Source organism: Littorina saxatilis, linkage group LG12 (genome assembly GCF_037325665.1).
Source record: "Littorina saxatilis isolate snail1 linkage group LG12, US_GU_Lsax_2.0, whole genome shotgun sequence".
NCBI classification, from domain to species: Eukaryota; Metazoa; Mollusca; class Gastropoda; order Littorinimorpha; family Littorinidae; genus Littorina; species Littorina saxatilis.
This window is the reverse complement of record NC_090256.1, coordinates 67,232,176-67,255,675: the sequence shown is the minus strand read 5'-3', so window position 1 is coordinate 67,255,675 and position 23,500 is coordinate 67,232,176. Positions and strand designations below refer to the sequence as shown.

At 43.1% G+C, this 23,500-nt stretch overlaps 1 protein-coding gene across 1 annotated transcript; it reads right to left on the bottom strand.

Annotated features, from left to right (window-relative positions):
• Positions 1 to 16: 16 nt before the first annotated feature.
• LOC138982617 (secretin receptor-like) lies at positions 17 to 21,971 on the bottom strand. The gene is made up of 13 exons (XM_070355949.1): positions 20,838 to 21,971; positions 19,530 to 19,653; positions 18,528 to 18,638; positions 16,005 to 16,174; positions 14,282 to 14,376; positions 13,758 to 13,926; positions 12,034 to 12,190; positions 11,499 to 11,559; positions 11,024 to 11,090; positions 10,561 to 10,646; positions 9,340 to 9,484; positions 7,944 to 7,985; positions 17 to 7,563 (listed from the first exon to the last, which is right to left on the bottom strand). The coding sequence occupies exons 1-13, from the start codon at positions 20,928 to 20,930 to the stop codon at positions 6,787 to 6,789; spliced, it is 2,097 nt and encodes a 698-aa protein (XP_070212050.1). The 5' UTR covers positions 20,931 to 21,971; the 3' UTR covers positions 17 to 6,786.
• Positions 21,972 to 23,500: the final 1,529 nt, after the last annotated feature.

The following is a 23,500-nucleotide window of genomic DNA, read 5'->3' as shown; positions in this document are numbered from 1 at the left end:
GAAATGAAGACTCCCATTTTCAAAACAACCACTTGATACTTTATTCCTTTTGACACTTGTATTAAATTTGCAGTAAACGTCAACCAAACTCGAAAGGAACTAATAAGCCTACTCCAAAATTGTTTCTGTATTGCTTAAGATCTGGGTAGTTTCGCTGAATAGAAGCATCAGAATCTTTCGTGAAAGGGTTGCTGGCAAGGAAGGTACAAGAAAATAAAACTGATAAGAAACATCACATGAGGTAAGGAAAAGAATACTTTGTGGTGATGTAGAGATTCCTATTCATGGGGATAACGACAGCAGAATAACACACACATCTCGCTTTGATGAGAAAACAAATTATTTAAAAAATGGTGGGTTTGGGTTTTCGGAGAATTCTATTCCTCGGAAAATAAAAATAGGTGCAAGAATTAAACAATCTAAGCCAAGAGCAGCAACCGTAATAAACATTATATCCATAGAAATAGAAACACAATAATGTTTTTTATGAGAGTGTACTTGTTCAAATACAACAAATGTTCAACAATGTGTGCATGATATTTTGATTATTTCTAACATTGAAGGCTCTTTAGAAGAAATATGAGTAATGACTGTATTGATGACACTTGGCGCAATGGTCGATATAATATGTTTCACAACAATGCACATGTACAATTTTTTTTAAAATTTATATTTTAAAATAAACCTCATGCTAAACTTGTGTGAGGAAGATTAAATTAGGTTGAATAAGGAAGACAATATATATATATAATCAAGTTTGAGCACACACAAACACACGCACACACACACTAATTTTGTAGGCAAACTCTGGGTTTACCCACATTTCTTTTTAATTATTCTTCCTTGAAGAAAAAATATGAACAAAATCTTTTGTTTGTTTAATGTTAATAATGAGAAAACAAAGAAAAAACTTGATATCCGTTGACATTTTCACTCATACAGCACCTGGAAATTGGTGTACACTAAAGATCTACATATTCAGTGTTTGGTAGTCCGGGGGGGGGGGGGGGGGGGGGGTCCTAAAGTGGGGGTTTCCACTGTATATATATATATATCAATGTGACCTGAGAACTTTGCAACAGCCGTGCAGAATAATCAATTTAATATCGACTTTTGTGTTCATTATGCAGAAAGTTTCCCATACAAAAAAATTATAATTCATGGACGGAAAAGAACAAATACATTGAAAATGCAATGAAATAATATGCAAGCTTTTGCAGAAGACTGAAAAAAAAACACAACTGCTGTGAACCCTGCTATTTCCTGAGGAAAACAAAACAAAAACATTGAATCTAAATTAGATATAAACTTAGCCAAACAATTATTTCGACAAATTCTGCATGCAAATTAAAGTATTAATTCCCGTGTCGTTTCATTCCAACTTTCTATGCCATTTAAGGCAGGCGGTCAACTTGACTATCTGGCCCACTTAACGGGTAAAAGAGTTCTTTTTAAATTTAACAGGGATCACGTGACTGCCGCTCAAATAAGAGTTTCCAAAATTTTGTACGTCGAGTATACAGGCAAAATGTCCTGAAATGTAAATCTGGCCTATTATGATTTTTCGTAGATTTTGGTACCCTACTTTCTTGTCATGTACATTTTGGGGGTACCCTTATTTGAGCGGCAGTCGCGTGATCCCTGTTAAAGAACTCTTTGACTCGAAAGGTGTGCCAGATAGTCAAGTTGACTGCCTTTAATTGCATAGCAAGTTGGAATGATATGACTAGGGAACGAATGCTATAATTGTCGAAATAATGTTTTTTTGCTAAGTTTAGAGACAGCAATATTTAAAGTGAAAACAACGAGATTCACATATCCTGAAAACATAAACCATTAGTATGATACATAGCCTGCAAATGTAAAGTTGTTTCAATGACTTAACAACACGTGCACTTATCACACAAACAACAAATAAATTAAGCTATTATATATCAACACAAACTACAATGGCCTCCCACAAAAATTTGAGTATCCTAACTCAATAAGCCTTATGTTTTTTCAGCTGACCATAATACATTTTTCTAGTTGTGAAAATAGATTTTACCTGCATACTAAAACGAAAACAAAGACATTCTTCTGAAACACTGATACTATTCCTATGAGGTACATTATGGGCAAGACAAATATTTTCTCTGTTCTTAGAAGTATGGATTCAGTTGCAACAGATAACCAATGAAGCATGCAAGCAAACAAAACAATAATACTTCATGGCAATTAACAGCTAATCACACGCTTGTATAAATAGTATGTAGAAACAATAATATACACACAGAGGAAATGCCCGATCACAAAAGTCTAAAACCGTTTATCTGTCAACACAAGAATCTTGACTTTTTCTTGAGAGAAAAATACTTGGAAGCTGGTTCAGTATATGTATTGGTTGGAGGGGGGGATGTCTGTATATATGCAGGGTGAATTATTTTTTTTTTTCCCTCTCTTGAAAATATACCATGGTCATATTTCGGAATCTAGGTGAGGAGTATTACAAACCACACTTTGTCCTGCTATTTTTTCTTCTTCTTCCTGCCAAGCAAAACAATTTTGTTTTATTTACAGAGTATTCCTCCGAAAACGGCGTATGGCTGCCTAAATGGCGGGGTAAAAAACGGTCATACACGTAAAATTCCACTCGTGCAAAAAACACGAGTGTACGTGGGAGTTTCAGCGCACGAACGCAGAAGAAGAAGATTTACAGAGTATAGTCAAAACTAAGTACATGAAACAATGTTCGAGTACAAACAAAAAAAGAGATAGGGATAGACACACACAACCATCCACAAGGAATTTACAAAGTAATATCAGCTACTGGCATGCACCAGTTGTTAGTTGAGCGTCGAAATGAAATGTCTGGATACGTGGAGTGAGAGAACAGTCTTTGTAGTCTCAGTTGCACTCATAATCTTAAGAGTGAACGAAAAATCAGAAGAATTTGAGCTGAAAGAAGAACGCAGACAGCCAAAGACAAGTTTCACCCAAAGAAAAATCAGAAGAATTTGAGCTGAAAGAAGAACGCAGACAGCCCAAAACAAGCTTAACCAGCAGTATAAACGAGGGATGAATAATTGTTTCTCTTGTCCTGTCTTCTTTAAAGGCACAGACAGCCCTTCGGCTCACCATCTCAGATATGGCCAGACTTGTACATGTGACAAGCTAAGGCCACCCCTTCCACACATGTCAAAATCAGCACCTTGACTGTTTTCTGAGCATTCAGAGAATTTTTTTTATAAATTCATTTCTTAAAAAAGCCACTACTGGGCCTTATGAGATCTGGGATAGTGAGCAGAATTGCTTTCGTGGGAAGGCTGTGCCATAATTTCAAAGAAGACACAATGTATTTAAAATGTCTTTAGCATTGAAGTAGCTTGGTATTTGGCTAGATACCTGCTAGCGTGTGTTTTTTTTTAAATCGTACTAAAGAGTACACAACAGTTAAGACCTCAAAAACAGAACAGAAATGAAAAGCATTTTGTTTTATATATCACATTGGATGAGTGAAGTCCTATTTCACTTGAAAAGTCCATTCAGGAAAAGTCCATGTTCAGGTGCAAGAAAATACAACCTGTGACATTAGCAGCAAAAAAGTGGTTCGATTGTGGTTGTGATCGATTTGTTTTTATTCTCATTTGAAGTCTCTGCGGATTGCTTGTTTGCCCAAACAATGTGGCTGGTTGATTTGTTCCAAGCATAAGGAAACGCATGTCTCCTCTTCAATGATAATGTTGTGAAAGGGTCAAGGCGATCTATCGGTGTCGAGAAAATGTCACACCAGAGTTGCTTCCATTACTGAAATCTCGTACGCAGATTTTTTTTATATCTCAGAGTCTAGCACGTCATGTGCACGGGGAAAAAAACAGGGCTCCACACAACGTCAAAGCAATCGGCGGCACCTCATAACAAACCCGTGAAGTTTATTGTGGGGATGACAGAATATTCAATTCCGATTTTATCTCTCACAATTCCGAGAGGAATGGGTCACGTGAGATAGAACGCGGGAATACGTCACTGAACGAATGGTTTTCGTCCTGTGAAGACTGACGTGTTGGTGCACTGTCTATCTTTTGCTTTGCTTTCATTTTTCTCTAACCTTTCTCTGTACAAGTTTTAGTTGTCGGCTAGTTGAAGTGTATTGACTATTTTGATTGTTATCATTGTGTCAACTTGCAAGGTAAGGCCGAAACAGTTTGGAGTTTTTGGTGTTTGTTTGTTTTTGAACCGGGAACGCGTCGTTTCGCGTATGAATTTTATTCGTCGAAGCCAACACATGGAAATGTTACTGGCGTCAGTCGGCTCGTTAATTGTTTTTGTACGTGTGACCTACTATATTTGGGTCAGCGTGTGACCTAAGGTCAGTCGGGATCGTTACTTGTTTTGGCTACGGAAATGTAGTACACGTTTTGCTGACGAAGTCAGTCACGATTTGCTGACGAAGTCAGTCACGATTTGCTGACGAAGTCAGTCACGATTTGCCGAAGCAGCCTCTTTGTTTTTTCAGCAGCTGTCTCGATTAAAGCAATTACTATCGCCTGAGGCGAACTCACGATGGGCCACAGAAGGTCCGCTGTGCTAAGGCTGGGCACTAGTCCATTGAAGATTTGAAAATCTTTGGAGTGGATTTTGAATTGTTTAGTTGATACCATAACGGGTGCGCTTGCTCGTCCGCAGGAATCAATATAACTTTTTCGTGTGGTTTTTGTTCGGTAATATGGCGGACTTGGGAGGTGGTGAATGTGCTGCTGGCGGGAAGAAAACCGGCAAGAAACCGGCGAAGGCACAACCTTCTGAAGTGATACCGTCAGAAAAGGCGGGAGTTGATAACGGTCTCTTTCGATAGAGAAGAGCTCGTCTGGCCCACGTGATTGTGAAGTTACTCTGACTCTACTCTGAAAATGGACAGAATTTTGGAGACAATGACTGCCTTGTCTGGCAGACTATCTGATTTGGAGAAAGTTGGTAAGCTTAATGCGACGCCTGTTGCTTCAACATCGCGCGGAACCGAGTCGCATGGAACCGAAAGCACTTTGGCGCAAGAGTCGCAAGCGGATGGAGAAGACGGTGCTTCGGTTAGATTTGCTCATGAGCAGTTCGAAAATGAGTTTGATTCGGCTGAAGACACAACCTTTTACAAGAAACCAGTGGACAGTGGGAGGAGTTTTGGACAGGCTGTTCTGTCATGAAGAATTGGGGGTAGGTTTATATGTATTTCAATTCATCGACAGTGATAGGGTGTAAATGCTGCAGACTTTAAAGTCTCACGTGACCCATTCCTCTCGGAATTGTGGGAGATAAAATTACATAATTATGACGAGCTTACCTGAGTAAGTGAAGTCTAACTGTGGTTTTATCGACCACAATGTAGAGAGGAAAGGGATTACGTGCCTCGCCCTAAGTTGTCTTCAGAGTTATACCGATAACCGTTTTCCCTCCCTATCCCTTTCCTCTCTCTTTCTCTTTTCTCTGCACCATTTACACGTCGTTAAACAGTGACGTATTCCCGCGTTCTATCTCACGTAATCCCTTTCCTCTCTACATTGTGGTCGATAAAACCACAATTAGACTTCACTTGCTCAGGTAAGCTCGTCATAATTATGTAATTATTCGGGATTATAAGTCAGTCAAGTCTTGTGTTACGCAATCAACAGCATGCCATATCTAATCTTCTATCTACATCTACATACGGCTTGTGTGTGTCTGTCTGTCTGTCTGTCTGTCTGTGTCACTTCGCGATGCACGGCCAAAGTTCTCGATGGATCTGCTTCAAATTTGGTGGGCATATTCAGGTACACCCCGGACACAATCTGGTCGATGAAAATTTTCAACACGTGCTCTTAGCGCGCAGCGCTCAACCGATTTTGGTTTTTCTGCACATCCATTCCCAGTAAATCTTCCTTATCTTCTCCAGTGTTTTGCGCGTTTATCTCCCTTCCTTCGTGTGGCGTCAATCGCGTACAATGCGCCGGCAAAGCCGGCATACACCCGGTATTCGGCTCTACTTCTTCCCGGCAAAGCCGGGTACCCGGCGAAGCGGGTATTCATCTAGTCACATATATGCAGCGAATTATGCTTCATCAGCAGTAATGATCAACAACGGCATTTAGTAACATCAATGCTTAGCACGCCTGTCAGCAACGTATGCCAAAAGCCAAGATACCTTGTTTCAAGCGTATTTTTCAGGCAGCGCAATTGTTTATTTCTTTTAGTTACCATTTCTGTTCAAAAACAATCATCAACAGACGCTCCGATCAGCCGTCAAAAGGCAAGTCCCTGCTTCTATCCCACAGATCAGAATTCAGTGTATTGTCCACCTGAGTCACACCCGTAACAAGTCAAGTTTCTGCTGCTGTCCTACAAATCGGTATTCAGTTCATAAGCCAACTGACTCAGATTCCGACACGACCAAACGTTTTGCTTTACAAGTCAATAACGATCGACATGCTTACAACAGTACTGCAGTCAATCCTGCCATTGCGACCACCTCTCAAAAGCGACCTACTGCCGACAACGACCATCCCAATGATCCTGACAAGGTTTTTTTTCTCTATATAATTCACCTTTCAATAACGACCCTCTGTCAATAAAGACTACTTTTGGTTGCCCCCTTTGAGTATTCGTCATAGACAGGCTTGAGTGTACAATCACTGAGGCCATAATTTAAGGCTCTGTCACAAGCAGATTATTTTGTCTCTTTCAATCCCGGTGGACTCACCCCAAAGCAAGCATGTCTCGGTCAGATTGTATTGTCTCATTATATGCTTGTGGCTTCATCCCAAAGCGAGCATTTCACGGTCACAAATGAACAGAGTCATCGCCCAGCATGGGCGACATTTCCATCGTGGTTGCTTCAGCGTCACCACCTCGCCCTTCCTTGTCAGTACTGCACAGCACTTTGTTCGGCCTGCCCCCGTTCTTCGCTGTCTTTGCTGGTGACCCGCGCCCCGCCACCCCCGTGCCATTGGTAGTCTTGTGCAAGTCTCTGTTGTCTTGAAGGTCTTGACCGTTTGTACTGGAAGGTGCCATCTTGTCACCAGCATTCGGCGCGTTGGGGTTGATGCTGCTGCTGTTGTTGCTGCTGCGCGTCGGGCTTTGGGGAAAGACGCTGTTATCCGTCGCTTGGAACTGGGCGTCAGACGCAGACTCACAACCGTGACCAGCATCATAGCCATCGCTTATGCCAACACCAACTCGTCGCCGTGACGGTGATGATGAGTTGGGAAAACGCAGCTCCTTTCCCCGTACAAATCCTCCGTTGGCTTGGTCCGCGTTTTTTAGACAGGGAGAAGACTCTGTGGATCGGATTTTTCCCTCCCTTTCCATTGCAGCACATCCTCCTCCGGCTCCTCTTCCTCCGGCAGTGCCGTTGGCCGATTCCATGCTTCTGAGGCTGATGGAGGAATCGACGTTGGGGAACTTGGAGCTCCTGCGATTGGCGGGCAGCATAGAGATGCTGGTGCGTTCCTTGAAGAAGAAGGACGTGGTGGACATGGCCCGGGACGACCTCAGGGACACCACGCTCTGACGACGCAGCATCTGCCGCTGCCATCTCTTGATCAGCTCTTGGCGAACCTGTCACAATCAAACCCTCTATGTTTAAACTGTAATAGACCAAGACAAAACTAGTTTTAAAAGCTGCTATTTCTTCACAAGCTCTTGGCGAACCTGTCAAAATAAACAATACCCGACCAACCTGTAAAGATCAGAATGCAACATACGCGAGCTGACTGAAAAATCGTACAGCCTTTGAAAAAGCACATATTTAGGACTTTCTATACATTTACCTTAAGTTGTTCCGCCCCTCGTTTATGCAATGTGTGCATATTTTATTCCAGGCCCATCGTTGAAGTTTGAAAAAAAAAAGATAAGACAATAACAACCGTGCCCTTAATATATGGAGCTCAGACATTTTTAACTACCAGTAGATGAAAGGGCAACGTGAACACTCTCACCTCGCCATTCGTAAAGCAGAAGAGGATCGCTACAACCGTGCCCTGGAACACAACAACAGCAACGTTAACATGGTCTATGTGTTACAACAACAGCAACGTTAACATGGTCTATGTGTTACAACAATAGCAACGTTAACATGGTCTATGTGTTAAAACAACAGCAACATTAACATGGTCTATGCGTTACAACAACAGCAACGTTAACATGGTCTATGTGTTACAGCAACGTTAACATGGTCTATGTGTTACACCAACAGCAATGTTAACATGGTCTATGTGTTACAACAACAGCAACGTTAACATGGTCTATGTGTTACAGCAACGTTAACATGGTCTATGCGTTACAACAACAGCAACGTTAACATGGTCTATGCGTTACAACGACAGCAACGTTAACATGGTCTATGTGTTACAACGACAGCAACGTTAACATGGTCTATGTGTTACAACACCAGCAACGTTAACATGGTCTATGTGTTACAACAACAGCAACGTTAACATGGTCTATGTGTTACAACAACAGCAACGTTAACATGGTCTATGTGTTACAACAACAGCAACGTTAACATGGTCTATGTGTTACAACAACAGCAACGTTAACATGGTCTATGTGTTACAACAACAGCAACGTTAACATGGTCTATGTGTTACAAGCAGATGCAAAGTGGGACAAGAAAAAACACAGTCACTAACTTGAACCTACGGGTCCCCCGAAAACGGAGTATGGCTGCCTAAATGGCGGGGGTAAATCGGCCACATACGAAAAAGCCCAGTCGTGCTAAGGGTGCTCTTTCTTTGCCGGTTCTACAACATGCATGTAATGAAGCGTGTAAAATCAATCAATCAATCAATCAATCAATCAATCAATGAGTCTTATATCGCGCATATTCCGTGGGTACAGTTCTAGGCACTCTGCAGTGATGCCGTGTGAGATGAAATTTTATACGGCCAGTAGATTGCAGCCATTTCGGCGCATATTTACCTTTCACGGCCTATTATTCCAAGTCACACGGGTATAGGTAGACAATTATTAACTGTGCCTAAGCAATTTTGCCAGGAAAGACCCTTTTGTCAATCGTGGGATCTTTAACGTGCACACCCAATGTAGTGTACACGGGGGGAGGTTCGGACACCGAAGAGAGTCTGCACACAAAGTTGACTCTGTGAAATAAATTTCCGCCGAACCTGGGATCGAACTCACGCTGACAGCGGCCAACTGAATACAAATCCAGCGCGCTACCAACTGAGCTATATCCCCGCTTTTGCAGAGTGTAAGCAGTCCTCTTGCTCGGTAGCATTATTTGTAACGCAGATCCTTATGGTATTACTTTGGAAGCGATCTGAGGCATTTTTAAAACAAGTACGAAACCTGTAATGTTAACCGTGTAAGGCTGACCTGAAAAGAGTTGAGGATCATCTCGGAGTAGACGAGGACGATCTCCAGGCCCGGGTCGCTGTGGCTCTGACTGTTCATGATGATGAAGAAGATGTAGTAGACGCCGAACAATGGGATCAGCACAAGGGTGGACTTGGCGAATTGTCTGCACGGACAGACAAATCCCGAACATGAGTACAGTGGAACCCCTAATTTAAGAAGACTGAGAAAAGAAACAAACTTGCATCGGTCTCCAATAGCAATATCAGCTGACGAGACGACAACAAATAATAATCGATCAACCAACCAACCCCATTGTAAGACCTCAAACAATCTGAGAAATTTAGTTCTTGAAAGGGAACGAGTCTTTAAATTGGGAGGGAGGGGGGGGGGGGGTCTTAAAAAGGGGGTTCTACTGTATGACAGTGCCATCAGTTAGGTGTGACCGTCGATTGATGACACAGGTGTGTTTCGGGTTAATTTGGTGGCATTCTCTTGACGGAGATACAGACAGACAAACAAGCGGGCCAATGGAAAGAGAGAGAGAGAGAGAGAGAGAGAGAGAGAGAGAGAGAGAGAGAGAGAGAGAGAGAGAGAGAGACCCCCGCGGGTTAGGGGGAAGAATTTACCCGATGCTCCCCAGCATGTCGTAAGAGGCGACTATACGGATTCTGTTTCTCTTTTTACCCTTGTTAAGTGTTTCTTGTATGAAATAGAGTCAATTTTTGTAAAGATTTTAGTCAAGCAGTATGTAAGAAATGTTAAGTCCTTTGTACTGGAAACTTGCATTCTCCCAGTAAGGTAATACATTGTACTACGTTGCAAGCCCCTGGAGCAATTTTTTGATTAGTGCTTTTGTGAACAAGAAACAATTGACAAGTGGCTCTATCCCATCTCCCCCCTTTCCCCGTCGCGATATAACCTTCGTGGTTGAAAACGACGTTAAACACCAAATAAAGAAAGAAAAAGAGAGAGAGAGAGAGAGAGAGAGAGAGAGAGAGAGAGAGAGAGAGAGAGAGACATGTACATGTATATATTTACCGTTACGGTATTACAGTCGTTGACACAGAGACAGGCGGCAGGGAAAAGGATACGGCATACTGACTATATTCCACATACCTTTATTTTTTCTCTCTCTAACCAATCTCTATCTGATTTTGTTTTCTGGAGTCAAAATTTGCATTTCTTAATTATCATAGAATATTATCAATATAATACATTAAGCAGGCAGCCAGTTCTTACTTATATCGCTGTGAATCGTCAGTAGTTGTGGCTCGCAGTTTCGTGAACAGAACGCGTATGATGTTCAAGAAGAAGAAGAAATTGATCTGAAAGATCAAATTGACGAAGAAATTAAATTAACGAGTCAAAAGCAAGAAATCTTCAAAACCAAAAACCATAATCTACCGGTAAAGTACAGTTATTACTATGCAATACGATACATTAGTCAGCTAATTAATTTAGTTAATGTGATAGATAAAAAAAAACACCAATCTTTTCAATCGATTTTCTATCCTCGAAAGCATACAAACATTGGGAAACACACACATATAATACTCTGTCTCTCTCTGTCTCTCTCTGTCTCTCTCTGTCTCTCTCTCTCTCTCTCTCTCTCTCTCTCTCGCTCTCGCTCTCTCTCACACACACACACACACACGCGCGCGTGCGCGCAGTTGCATGCACACATCCCCTTTAATACACTTACACAGATAGAGATGATTATAAAACCATTCAACATCCAATAGAAGCCTCTTTCATGGGTATTCCAACATCTGAAAATGACAACAAAATAAAAACACGAGAATGAGGTCAGTTTTTGTCTTGCTGTCTGTCTTCATGCGCACTCGCGTCATTGTGTGTGTGTGTGTATGTATGCGTGTGCAGGTGTGTTTGTGTGTGTGGGGGCGCGCAGAGAGAGAGAACGAGAGAGAGACAGACAGACAAAGACAGACAGACAAACAAACAAAGAGACAGTGAGAGAGAAAGAGGGAGGGGGCATGGGGTGTTCGTGCTATTGTTATTAATTTAATCCAACGATATACAGCACGCCAAAAAGACGCATGAATGTGAACACTTATGAAATCTTTCAACAAGTTCTCAAAGTATTGTAACAAATGTTTTCACAGTAAGCTACGAGCATTATCAGAATCCAATTGTTCGTGTTGACAAGACAAACTCACAGAGTATTGTTGAGGAATATCCGCACAAACACCCATGGTATGATCACCAAGACAGGTGTCACTGGAACGGAGAAAGAAATGTTGAAAAAATATAAATATATTGCACTTTTGCAAATGGGACAAGCATAAAGTTAGAAAAGGAAAAAATGTGCCAACACAAACGTACGTGTGACACAGCACACACACATAGACCCTCAGTCTCTCTCTGTCTCTGTCCATCTCCTTCCCTCTCTCTCTCTCTCTTTTTCTCTCTCTCTTCTTCTCTCTTTCTCTCTCTCTCTCTGTGTCTCTCTCTCTCTCTTTCTCTCACAGAAACACACACACACACACACACACACACACACACACACACACACACACACACTCTCTCTCTCTCTCTCTCTCAGAGAAACACACACACACACACACACACACATTTACGGACGCGCGTGCAGGCGTGTACACACACACACACACACACGCCCACACACACACGCCAACACACACACGCCCACCCCTCCTCCCCCAAGGATGACTAGATTAATCCAACACTCACCCCAGCCAAAGATAATATACCATTTGAAAATGGTTTTCTGGTCGAAGAAAGCGAAAAAGATGAGCGCGTGCAGATACAGTCCCTCGACGAAGATCCACATGTAGTTGGAACACAGCGACCAGTAGAACAGCGTGAACAACAACTTGCATTCCCAGTGCTGCAAAACACAAACATCAACATCTAGTTTGAACCCAGCGACCAGTAGAACAGCGTGAACATCAACTTGCATTCCCAGTGCTGCAAAACACAAACATCATCTAGTTTGAACCCAGCATGAACAACAACTTGCATGCCCAGTGCTGCAAAACACAAACATCAACATCTAGTTTGAACCCAGCATGAACAACAACTTGCATTCCCAGTGCTGCAAAACACAAACATCAACATCTCGTTTGAACCCAGCATGAACAACAACTTGCATGCCCAGTGCTGCAAAACACAAACATCAACATCTAGTTTGAACCCAGCATGAACAACAACTTGCATTCCCAGTGCTGCAAAACACAAATAACATTAACATCTAGTTTGAATCCAGCGACCAGTAGAACAGCGTGAACATCAACTTGCATTCCCAGTGCTGCAAAACACAAACATCATCTAGTTTGAACCCAGCATGAACAACAACTTGCATGCCCAGTGCTGCAAAACACAAACATCAACATCTAGTTTGAACCCAGCATGAACAACAACCGTTGTCAAACCTATCCTCACAATTGTTAAAATGTGTGTGTCATCTTAGCTGTAGTGCTTGTAGTCATCCAAACCGTCTTATTTCTATTTTTGCTCTCGTCACCTCTCTTGACACGATTGAAGGAGCAACGCCTGACCGAGCGTAGTCTTCGTTTCCTGTTCATTTTCTGATAATTGTTTGTCTCTCCGTCCATTTCAAAGACCGCGATCATTATTGAAAACACGTTCCTTTGTTTTTGTAAAAATCTTGACCGAATGACTCGATTTGTCGAGGGCTGGAGAAGAAATGTGTCTCCATAGCTACGGTGTGTGTGTGTGTGTGTGTGTGTGTGTGTGTGTGTGTGTGTGTGTGTGTGTGTGTGTGTGTGTGTGTGTGTTTTACGCACGTAATCCTCGTTTATCACGAGCAATCCCAGGTGAACTCACTGGTCATTATTAATTAAACGTTCCATTGTTTCCTTTAAATCTTGACCGAATGACTCAAGTTGTCGAGTGCTTGAGAAAAAATGTGTCTCCCTAGGTATGTATATATGTGTGTGTGTGTGTGTGTGTGTGTGTGTGTGTGTGTGTGTGTGTGTGTGTGCAGGGCCGGACTAGGCTAAGAGGAGGGGGGGGGTTGCCAGTGGGGGTCAGGGGGCGAAGCCCCCTGAAGCTGACGGGTAGGTCCTATTCTGAGATAGCAAAATGGTCGCTCCTTGCGTGAAACGGCATAAAATAAACAATAATAAAAAATGTTTTAAATAAGTGAGGTACATGTTTAGGCTAGGGGGGGGGGGGGGGTTGCGCAACCCCCATAACCCCCCGGTAGTCCGGCCCTGGTGTGTGTGTGTGTGTGTGTGTGTGTGTTTTACGCCCGTACTTCTCGTTTATCACGAGCAATCCCAGGTGAACTCACTGGCCCATTCTTTTTCTTCAATACTTGACCGAATGAGTTGTCGAGGGCTGGAGAAGAAATGTGTCTCCCTAGGTTTGCATGTGGGTGTGTTTTATGCATGTAATCTTTGTTTATCATGAGCAATCCCAGTTGAACTCACCGGTCCGTTGGGGTTGAATTCAATCTTGCCGTCCTCGTCATACTGCACGTCTTTCTCGAAGCCCAGGTCTTGCACCAGCAGGGAGTCCCTCAGCAGGCAGATGATAGACTTCACCACGAACGTCACGAATAGGTTGATGTGGACCACGTTACGCTGGCAGTGCAGCCTTCTGCAAGGACACGACAAAAACGTTGCAGGGCTGGACTTTGTGCATGAGAGGGAGGGGCTTCCAAAATGAGGCCGCAAGGCTACAAGGGCTGGCCAGGCGGGGGGATCTGTGGGGTCTGCTCCCAGCTGCTGTTTTTCAAGTTAAGCATTTGAAGGGGGGCTTCCGGAACCTCAGCCCCATCAACTTTTTTACTCATTGGGCGAAGTCGACTTCCCGAAGTCTACTTTACGAAGCTCGCTGCTCGAAGCTTTGGCAATTTCTTTTGACTCTTTTCAGTTAGAAGATCTCGCAAAGTCTGTGCGAAGTCAATTTGGGGTCAATTCAATTAAGGAAGGCCTCAAGAGTCAATACTTACTTGAACTTGACCATGATGGAGGTGGCCACAACGAGCAAGACCAAGGACATGCTGTAGCCCACTGTGGAGATCTGCTTGACCACTGGCATGTGTTCCTGCACACTCAGTCAACAGTCAAAAAACAAGGTCAGTTATTAATAACATAAATTCCGATATATGCACAGCCTGGCGGTGACCTTACGAGTATAGTAGGGCCAAAAAAAAAATAGGTCTGTTTACGGTAACATAGGCCAAAAAAATAGGGTCGGTAGGTCGGGATTGTTTTTTTTTTTTTTTTTTTTTTTTTTCCCAAAAACCATATTTTTACGTTATTTTGCCAAAAAAAACAAGATTTTTTTTTTTTTTTTTTTTTTTTTCCCCAAATGCCAAAAAAAAGTCTAGGGTCGCGCGAAAAAACTAGGGTCGGTCGGGTTACCGTAAACAGACCTATTTTTTTTTTTGGCCTAGTCTTCCTTTGCAGAAATGACTACGTCACCGAGACAAACTTTATTTTCGACATTCTTTGTCATTTTATCGGGAGATATACATAAAATATGACAAAGAGTTTACGTGGCACCATTATTCCCATTGATGGTGTCTTCATGAGATTTGCATCGGTTTTGACGTCAGAGATTTCTCTTTAGATGGGAGGGTCAAGGAGAGACTTTTGGTTTGTTCAATTGATATCGTGTCATCAAGTCCAGAACGTTTGAAAAGACAAGACATTCACAAGTACATCGACTCCATGGTCTTTATAGTGAACAGATACACAAATCATTGAGAGACAAATGAAGTAAATGACAGAGAACGTTTGACAAGACAAGACATTCACAAGTACATCGACTCAATGGTCTTTATAGTGAACAGATACACAAATCATTGAGAGACAAATGAAGTAAATGACTGAAACGTGTCTGAATCTGTTTAATGTCCGATCTCTGGCAAGAAGATGAACATCAACGTCACATCACTCCAATCATAACAACAATGATGAAATTGATAATAAGAATGCCTTTGATGATGATGAAGACGATAATGACGACGACAACAACTGCTATGATGACGGTAATAATAACGATGATGATAATTGTAAGCGTGGCGGCGACGGTCACTGTTATGATGTTGACGACGACAAAGATGGTGGTGACGGCAACGTTAATGATGATGATGATGATGATGATGATGATGATGATGATGATGATGATGATGATGATGATGATTTGTTTTTAAATTTTGTCTGTTCTGAATGTTGATGTTGTATTTTGTTGTAGCCCTTGACTGGTTTACCTTGATGTTATTGTGTTTTCCTGATTACCCAACTCCTCACCTCCAACCCCTCGCTCTAGGTCCCTAGCTATCTTTTACAACTACATACAAAAACGACCGGCACGGTTGGCCTAGTGATAAGGCGTCCGCCCCGTGATCGGGAGGTCGTGGGTTCGAACCCCGGCCGGGTCATACCTAAGACTTTAAAATTGGCAATCTAGTGGCTGCTCCGCCTGGCGTCTGGCATTATGGGGTTAGTGCTAGGACTGGTTGGTCCGGTGTCAGAATAATGTGACTGGGTGAGACATGAAGCCTGTGCTGCGACTTCTGTCTTGTGTGTGGCGCACGTTATATGTCAAAGCAGCACCGCCCTGATATGGCCCTTCGTGGTCGGCTGTGCGTTAAGCAAACAAACAAACAAACAAATACAAAAACAAGCAAAGTGAACAAGACAACCCCCACAAAACATTAACCTTACCTGGATGATTGCAGGCACGAATCGCGGCATGAGGGGAGTGGTGGGCTGCATGGGACAGGCGGAGAAATTGGTCCACCCCATCTGTTGACCTTTGGTTGAAACACTTCGGTTGACGTCTGAGGGAGGAGGGCCCCATCTTCCATCTTCTTGGCACACCCGCGTTGCTCGCTCTGTTTGTTGATTCAACATATAATATGTGACTGTCAGATGAAAACCCAGGCTGCCACCTTCTTGGCAGACACGCGTTGCTCGCTCTGTTTGGTGAATCAGAATATCATAAGTGACTGTCAGATGGAAACCCAGGCTGCCATCTACAACTTGGCACACCCGCGTTGCTCGCTTTGTTGGGTAAAACAAAATATATGTGACTGTCAGAAGGAAACCCAGGCTGCCATCTACAACTTGGCACACCCGCGTTGCTCGCTCTGTTTGGTGAATCAGAATATCATAAGTGACTGTCAGATGGAAACCCAGGCTGCCATCTACAACTTGGCACACCCGCGTTGCTCGCTCTGTTTGGTGAATCAGAATATCATAAGTGACTGTCAGATGGAAACCCAGGCTGCCATCTACAACTTGGCACACCCGCGTTGCTCGCTCTGTTTGGTGAATCAGAATATCATAAGTGACTGTCAGAAGGAAACCCAGGCTGCCATCTACAGCTTGGCACGACCGCGTTGCTCGCTTTGTTGGGTGAATCAAAATATAAGTGATTGTCAGATGGAAACCCAGGCTGCCATCTACAACTTGACACGACCGTGTTGCTCGCTTTGTTGGGTGAATCAAAATATAAGTGACTGTCAGATGGAAACCCCGGCTGCCATCTACTTGGCAAAACCGCGTTGCCCGCTCTGTTGGGTGAATCAAAATATGAGTGACTGTCAGGTGAAAACCCAGGCTGCCATCTACTTGCAAGATACGCGTTGCTCACTCTATTTGGTGAATCAAAATATCATAAGTGACTGTCAGAAGAAAACCCAGGCTATCCTCTTGGCAGACACGCGTTGCTTTGTTGCACCACACTTTGAAGTAATCCCACACTTTGAAGTAAATTACTTTAAAGTGTGGGGATGTGCCCCACATTTTGAAGTAAACCCATTTTTTACTTCAAAGTGTGGGGGGGATCTTCCCACATTTCAAGTTGAAGTAAACTCAGTTTTTACTTCAAAGTGTGGGGGGATCTTCCCACACTTTGAAGTAACTTACTTCAAAGCGTGGGACTTTTGCATCGCCTGTTTGAGCCTGATGATTTTGTCCAAAAAAATGGCAAAGTCTTTTGGATGAGTGAACAGAAAAAGTGAGCGAGCCAAGAAACATAGTGATGTTTGTTATCAGGCTTTAAGCAATGTCCCATTGTTGAGTGTGACGAAAACTCGTGGTGACGATTTTAAAACATGTTGGGTCATTTGTGATTGCAAATATTTAGGACAGTCGTCATTTAGAATTTTATACATGAACACAGCCTTGTTTAACGTCAACTGATCTTTCAAGGGGGGGAAATTCAGGAGCTTTAGTTTATCATCCGTGGACCTATTCAAATCATGCAGAATAAGTTTTGCAGCTCGGCGATGCAGGGAATTGAGTCTTTTTAAATGAACATCACTGCAGATATCCCAAAGTGTCGAAGCGAAGTTTATATGAGGCATTATGTGGGCGTAATAGAACATTTTGAGTGCTTCAGAATCGGCGTAATGCCTTAATTTTGATAACAGGTACACATTCTTTGATACTAGTTTGCAAATATTACTCAAATGAGTTTGCCATTTCAACTCCTGATCAATGGTAACACCCAATAGTGTATGTTCCCTAACTTGCTGCACTTGAGTTGAACCAATTGACAGTTGTAATAATAAAGGACTTAATTGGTGTTTTTGTCTCGTGGTTATCACCATACTCTTTGTTTTAATCGGATGAATGATCATTGCATTAGAAACGCACCACTCTGTGATTTCATCCACACTTGTTTGAAGAGAAGAGTTGACGGATTCCAAAGATTTTTGACTGGTGTGAACAGAAGAGTCATCCGCGAAGAACTCACATCTAACTTTTTCATCGGACACATGAAGGGTAAATCATTATTTTATAGTAAATACAGAACAAGATAGGTCCTAATACAGACCCTTGAGGGACACCACTCCTGACAAACTCGTTTGACGAAGTTTTACAGTTAGTAGATACATACAGTTTCCGTTTTGAAAGATATGATTAAAAAAAAGGCACAGAGAGAGAGAGAGAGAGAGAGAGAGAGAGAGAGAGAGAGAGAGAGAGAGAGAGAAAAAGAGAGAGAGAGAGACAGAGAGAAAGAGAGAGAAAGAGAGAGACAGAGAGAGAGACAGAGAGAGAGAGAGAGAGAAAGAGAGAGAGAGAGAGAGAGAGATGGGGGATGAAGAGAGAGGGAGTGCGAGGAGAGAGAGGTAGGGGAAGAGACAGAGGGAGGGAGAGACAGAGGGGGAGAATGCGGCAGAGAGGAAGAGAGCGAGAAGGGAGATACAGAGAGAGCCAGACAGAAGAGAATCGTCTTACCCATGGGGTTGAAGTGAATGATGAAGGCAGGACAAGGCATGGAGGCGACGATACCGGCAGGGGTGTAAGGCCAGCACAGAATGTTGTCAAACACAGGATCGCAGTACACACCTGCAACACATTGAGCACAGACACACATCTCCCGAATGGATAAAAGCGAAAGGACACAGAAGAAACGATCCTCAAATAAGATCTAGGAGAAGAGAGAGAGAGAGAGAGAGAGAGAGAGAGAGAGAGAGAGAGAGAGAGAGAGAGAGAGACAGAGACAGAGAGAGGGACAGACAGAGACAGAGACAGGGAGACAGTCACTGAGACAGAGTGAAAGAGAGAGAAGACAGAGAGACAGAGATAGAGACAGACAGAAAGAGAGATAGAGAGAAAGAGTGAGAACGACAGAGATATATACAGAGAGAGAGAGAGAGAGAGAGAGAGAGAGAGAGAGAGAGAGAGAGAGAGAGAGAGAGAGAGAGACAGAGAGAGAGAGAGAGAGACAGAGAGAGAGAGACAGACACAGATAAGAGAGAGAGAGAGAGAGAGAGAGAGAGAGAGAGAGAGATAGTAAAGAGGTTAGACAGTAGAGACAGTCAAACAGACAAACGATTGACTGTCAGCCAGACGGAAAGACAGACGGGCAAGCGGCATTAACGAACAGACAAACAGACAGACGGACATAATAAACATAGAGGCATAGCGAAGGACAAACAAACAAGCAGAAAGACAGACTGACGAACCAGGCAAGGAGGCAGATTGACGAATGAACGGACAGGCAGACAAACAGAGAAACGGCTTAGCCAGCCAGAAAGAGGCAAAGAGGCAGATTGACGAATTAACGGACAGGCAGACAAACCGAGAAACAGCTTTGCCAGCCAGAAACAGGCAAGGAGGCAGATTTACGAATGAACGGACAGGCAGACAAACCGAGAAACCAGCCACGTAACTAACCCACCAGCCAGCCAGCCAGCCAGCCAGCCAGCTAGCCAGAAAGCCAGATAAATGAATTACCGTCATCAGGCTGGGTGGAGTTGGACATGGTTTTGTTGCACTGCAGTCTGGCCAGGTGGAGATGCACCCTCTGCTCTGCCTGCAGTTTCTGTATCTCCTCTTTGTCTATCCTGGGTTTCATGCGCTGTGGCGACAAAGATTACAGGGACCACTTAATACTAATGACGATGACGGAGAAGATAGGTGAGCAAACGAACAAACACGCACGCTTGCACGCACACACGCACGCACGCACGCTAGCTCGCACGCACGCACGCATGCACAAACACGCACACACACGCACATGCACACACACACACACACACGCACACACACACACACACACGTACGCACACACGTACGTACGCACGCACGCACGCAAGCACATACACGCACGCACACACACACCCACACACACACACGCACACACAGCATATAAACAAACAAACAAACAAAAGACCGAGAGGGGTAAGAATAGAGAATAGGAAAGAGGTAATAAAATAATTAATGTATTGTATATAGGGTGGTCCAAAAAAAGCCCTCTATTTTCTTTTTGATCTCATTTTTGACTGCGAAGAGAGATTTTGAAAATGTCTTCACCAAACAATAGCAGAATGATGGCAAATGATATCTAGCAATTTGGTAGAGATTGGTTTGTTCTTAGTATTTGATAATATGCTCTATTCAGGCTTCTCTTGTAGAAGAACTGCTGCAATACGAACGTTGAAATTGTCTATGACTCGTCCAATCATGTCAGCTGTCAGCTGGTATGCGCCTGATTTCCCTTCTGATGTCGTCGTACAGAGCTGCCAGGGTCTGGGGATTGTTGCCGTATATTCTGTCCTGGGTACCCCCACAGACAGTAGTCGGGTGGGTTAAGATCAGGGGAGAAGGGTGGCCAAGGGAAGTCAGTGCGTCGTGAAATGAGCCTATCGCCACGGAAGAGGAGGCTGGATAGAGAATAAGTGGATAATGTGTTGCTGTAAGTTTAATGTTACGTTATTTTGTTAGAATGTATGTTTATTTGATGTTTAAATAGTATGGTTTTATTCATAGTCCATATGTAAAGCGCGGAGAGCATAGTTTACTGTGGTTCGCGCTATATAAGTTGTCATTATTTGTATTATTATATTATTATATTATCAACTGCTAAAGACAGATCAATTTCTACCAATTTTGCAAGACATAATTAGCCATCATCCTGCTATTGTTTGGTGAAGACATTTTCAAAATCTCTCTTCGCAGTCACAAATGAGATCAAAATGAAAATAGGGCGCTTTTTTTTGGACCACCCTGCCTGAGGTTATGTTAGTAATTCTAAATACTTACATTTGGAGCACAGCACGTCGCCACCAATAACATGCAGAAGAATATAAAGGTCACCCGATGAAACACAAACATCATCAGATCCATGTTGGTCATCAGGACGTCAGTGTAACATCCTCAGGATGACATTATACAGAGCAGGGAGAGAAAACAAAGAGAATGTTTAATTCCATCCTGATTGAAGCCTTCATAGCAGTTTCATCAGGCTTGTTGAAGTTACTTGGAACCTGAGATGTGTAATTTTAATAAGCAAAGTGGTTAAAGTTGAGCAGTCTAAAAATTTTTTTAAATGACCACAGTGGTTGAAGATGTGAAGTCCTAATAATCACAGTGGCTGAGGCCTGAAGTACGAATCATTTCCGAATGTTCACAGTGGTTGACGTTGTTAAGTTCCAATAATCACAGCGATTTAAGGTGTGTATAGTCCCCACAATGACAGTGGAATTTTGTGAATGTCCCGATTATGACGGTTGTTGAAGCTGTTTAGTCCCAATGGTCATAGTCGTTGAAGGTGTGTAGTCCCAATGATCACAACTGCTGAAGGTGTGTTGTCCCAATGATCACAACTGTTGAAGGTGTGTAGTCCCAATGATCACAACTGTTGAAGGTGTGTTGTCCATGCAATGATCACAACTGTTGAAGGTGTGTTGTCCCAATGATCACAACTGTTGAAGGTGTGTAGTCCCAATGATCACAACTGTTGAAGGTGTGTTGTCCAATGATCACAACTGTTGAAGGTGTGTTGTCCCAATGATCACAACTCAGTGTTGACGGTGTGTAGTCTCAATGATCACAACTGCTGAAGGTGTGGTGTCCCAATGATCACAATTGTTGAAGGTGTGTAGGCCTACTCCCAGTGTAGTCCAAATAACGTCCGAATGATAACACAGGGACTTAAGCTGGGAAGTCCCAATAACTTCCGAAGGATGGGTAGTATAGTCCCAATAATGTCCAAATAAGTCTGAGACTGCTCGACGGCTGAATGAACAGTGATAAAATAAAATTCGCAGGTTTTGAGATGTAACCATGACAAGAGTAGTTCAGTCTCATAAGGCCAAAAAAAATATAGTCTGTTTACGGTAACCCGACCGACCCTATTTTTTTCGCGCGACCCTAGACTTTTTTTTGGCATTTGGGAAAAAAAAAAATCTGGGGTTTTTTTTGCAAAATAACGTAAAAATATGTTTTTTTGGAAAAAATAAAAAAAATAAAAAAATCCCGACCTACCGACCCTATTTTTTGGGCCTATGTTACCGTAAACAGACTTTTTTTTTTGGCCTAACCGTTAGTGTTCAGTCTATGTTTTGTTCTCCTACGAACAAGGTTATCAATTTCTGCAGTTAAGTCACTGTTAAACAGAGCGTGGGTTTTATATGTTACAAATGTCTAAATAATTACATTTTTAAATTATGCGATTGGTCCATAAGCGTCGGGACATCGTTCATCGGGGTTTGAAGAAAAGGAAGTGTCCATACTACCATTATTATAGCGCACACAGGCAGCAGCAGTCTATCGACCCTTTGTGATTGTTCCTTTGTCTTTTGGACACCACTAGCTTGAAACTCTTTCAAGGAACGCATTGACTAAAATTAATGACGCGGATCCCTCTGTGTCATTCGATCAAATAATTATATAGCCTGTTCCTGGAAGATCGTAAATATTTGATTTGCCTGATAGTTTTTGAGTAGTAGGGGGTCGAAGAAGGTAGAGCAAGGCCTGGTCCTGTTTGTGTCGGTTTCAATCTGGAACGAAAGAATGATTGAGTTTGAAAGAGTATTAGTTATATTGCTCCTTGTTTACCGGTTATACTTCAGCACGAATAGTTTTGTTTGTTTTGTTTGTTTGTTTGCTTAACGCCCAGCCGACCACGAAGGGCCATATCAGGGCGGTGCTGCTTTGACATATAACGTGCGCCACACACAAGACAGAAGTCGCAGCACAGGCTTCATGTCTCACCCAGTCACATTATTCTGACACCGGACCAACCAGTCCTAGCACTAACCCCATAATGCCAGGCGGAGCAGCCACTAGATTGCCAATTTTAAAGTCTTAGGTATGACCCGGCCGGGGTTCGAACCCACGACCTCCCGATCACGGGGCGGACGCCTTACCACTAGGCCAACAGCACGAATAGTTACAATGTACACATGCATACACAAATTCAGATAAAGAAGGTGCGGTTTAGATCAGCACCGTGTTGGTTAGTGCTGAAAGAGAGAGAGAGAGAGAGAGAGAGAGAGAGAGAGAGAGAGAGAGAGAGAGAGAGAGACTAACAAACAGACAGACACAGACACATACAGACAGACAGAGACTGAGACAGAAAGAGAGAGATGCAGTAAGAGAGAGAGAGAGACAGACAGACAGACAGACAAACAGACAGACAGACAGACAGAAACAGTGAGAGAAAGAGACATAAAGAGAGAGGGAGATGCAGTAAGACAGACAGACGGACAGACAGACCGACCGACCGACAGACAGACAGAGACAGAGACAGAGACAGAGAGATGCAGTTAGACAGACAGACAGACAGACAGACAGAGAGACGGATAGGCAAGCAGACAGGCAGACAGGCAGACAGACAGACAGACAGACAGACAACAGAGACAGAGAAATTCGGTTGGCCAGTCTGTATCTGTGTCGGCGTGCGTGGTCACGTTTTGCGTGTT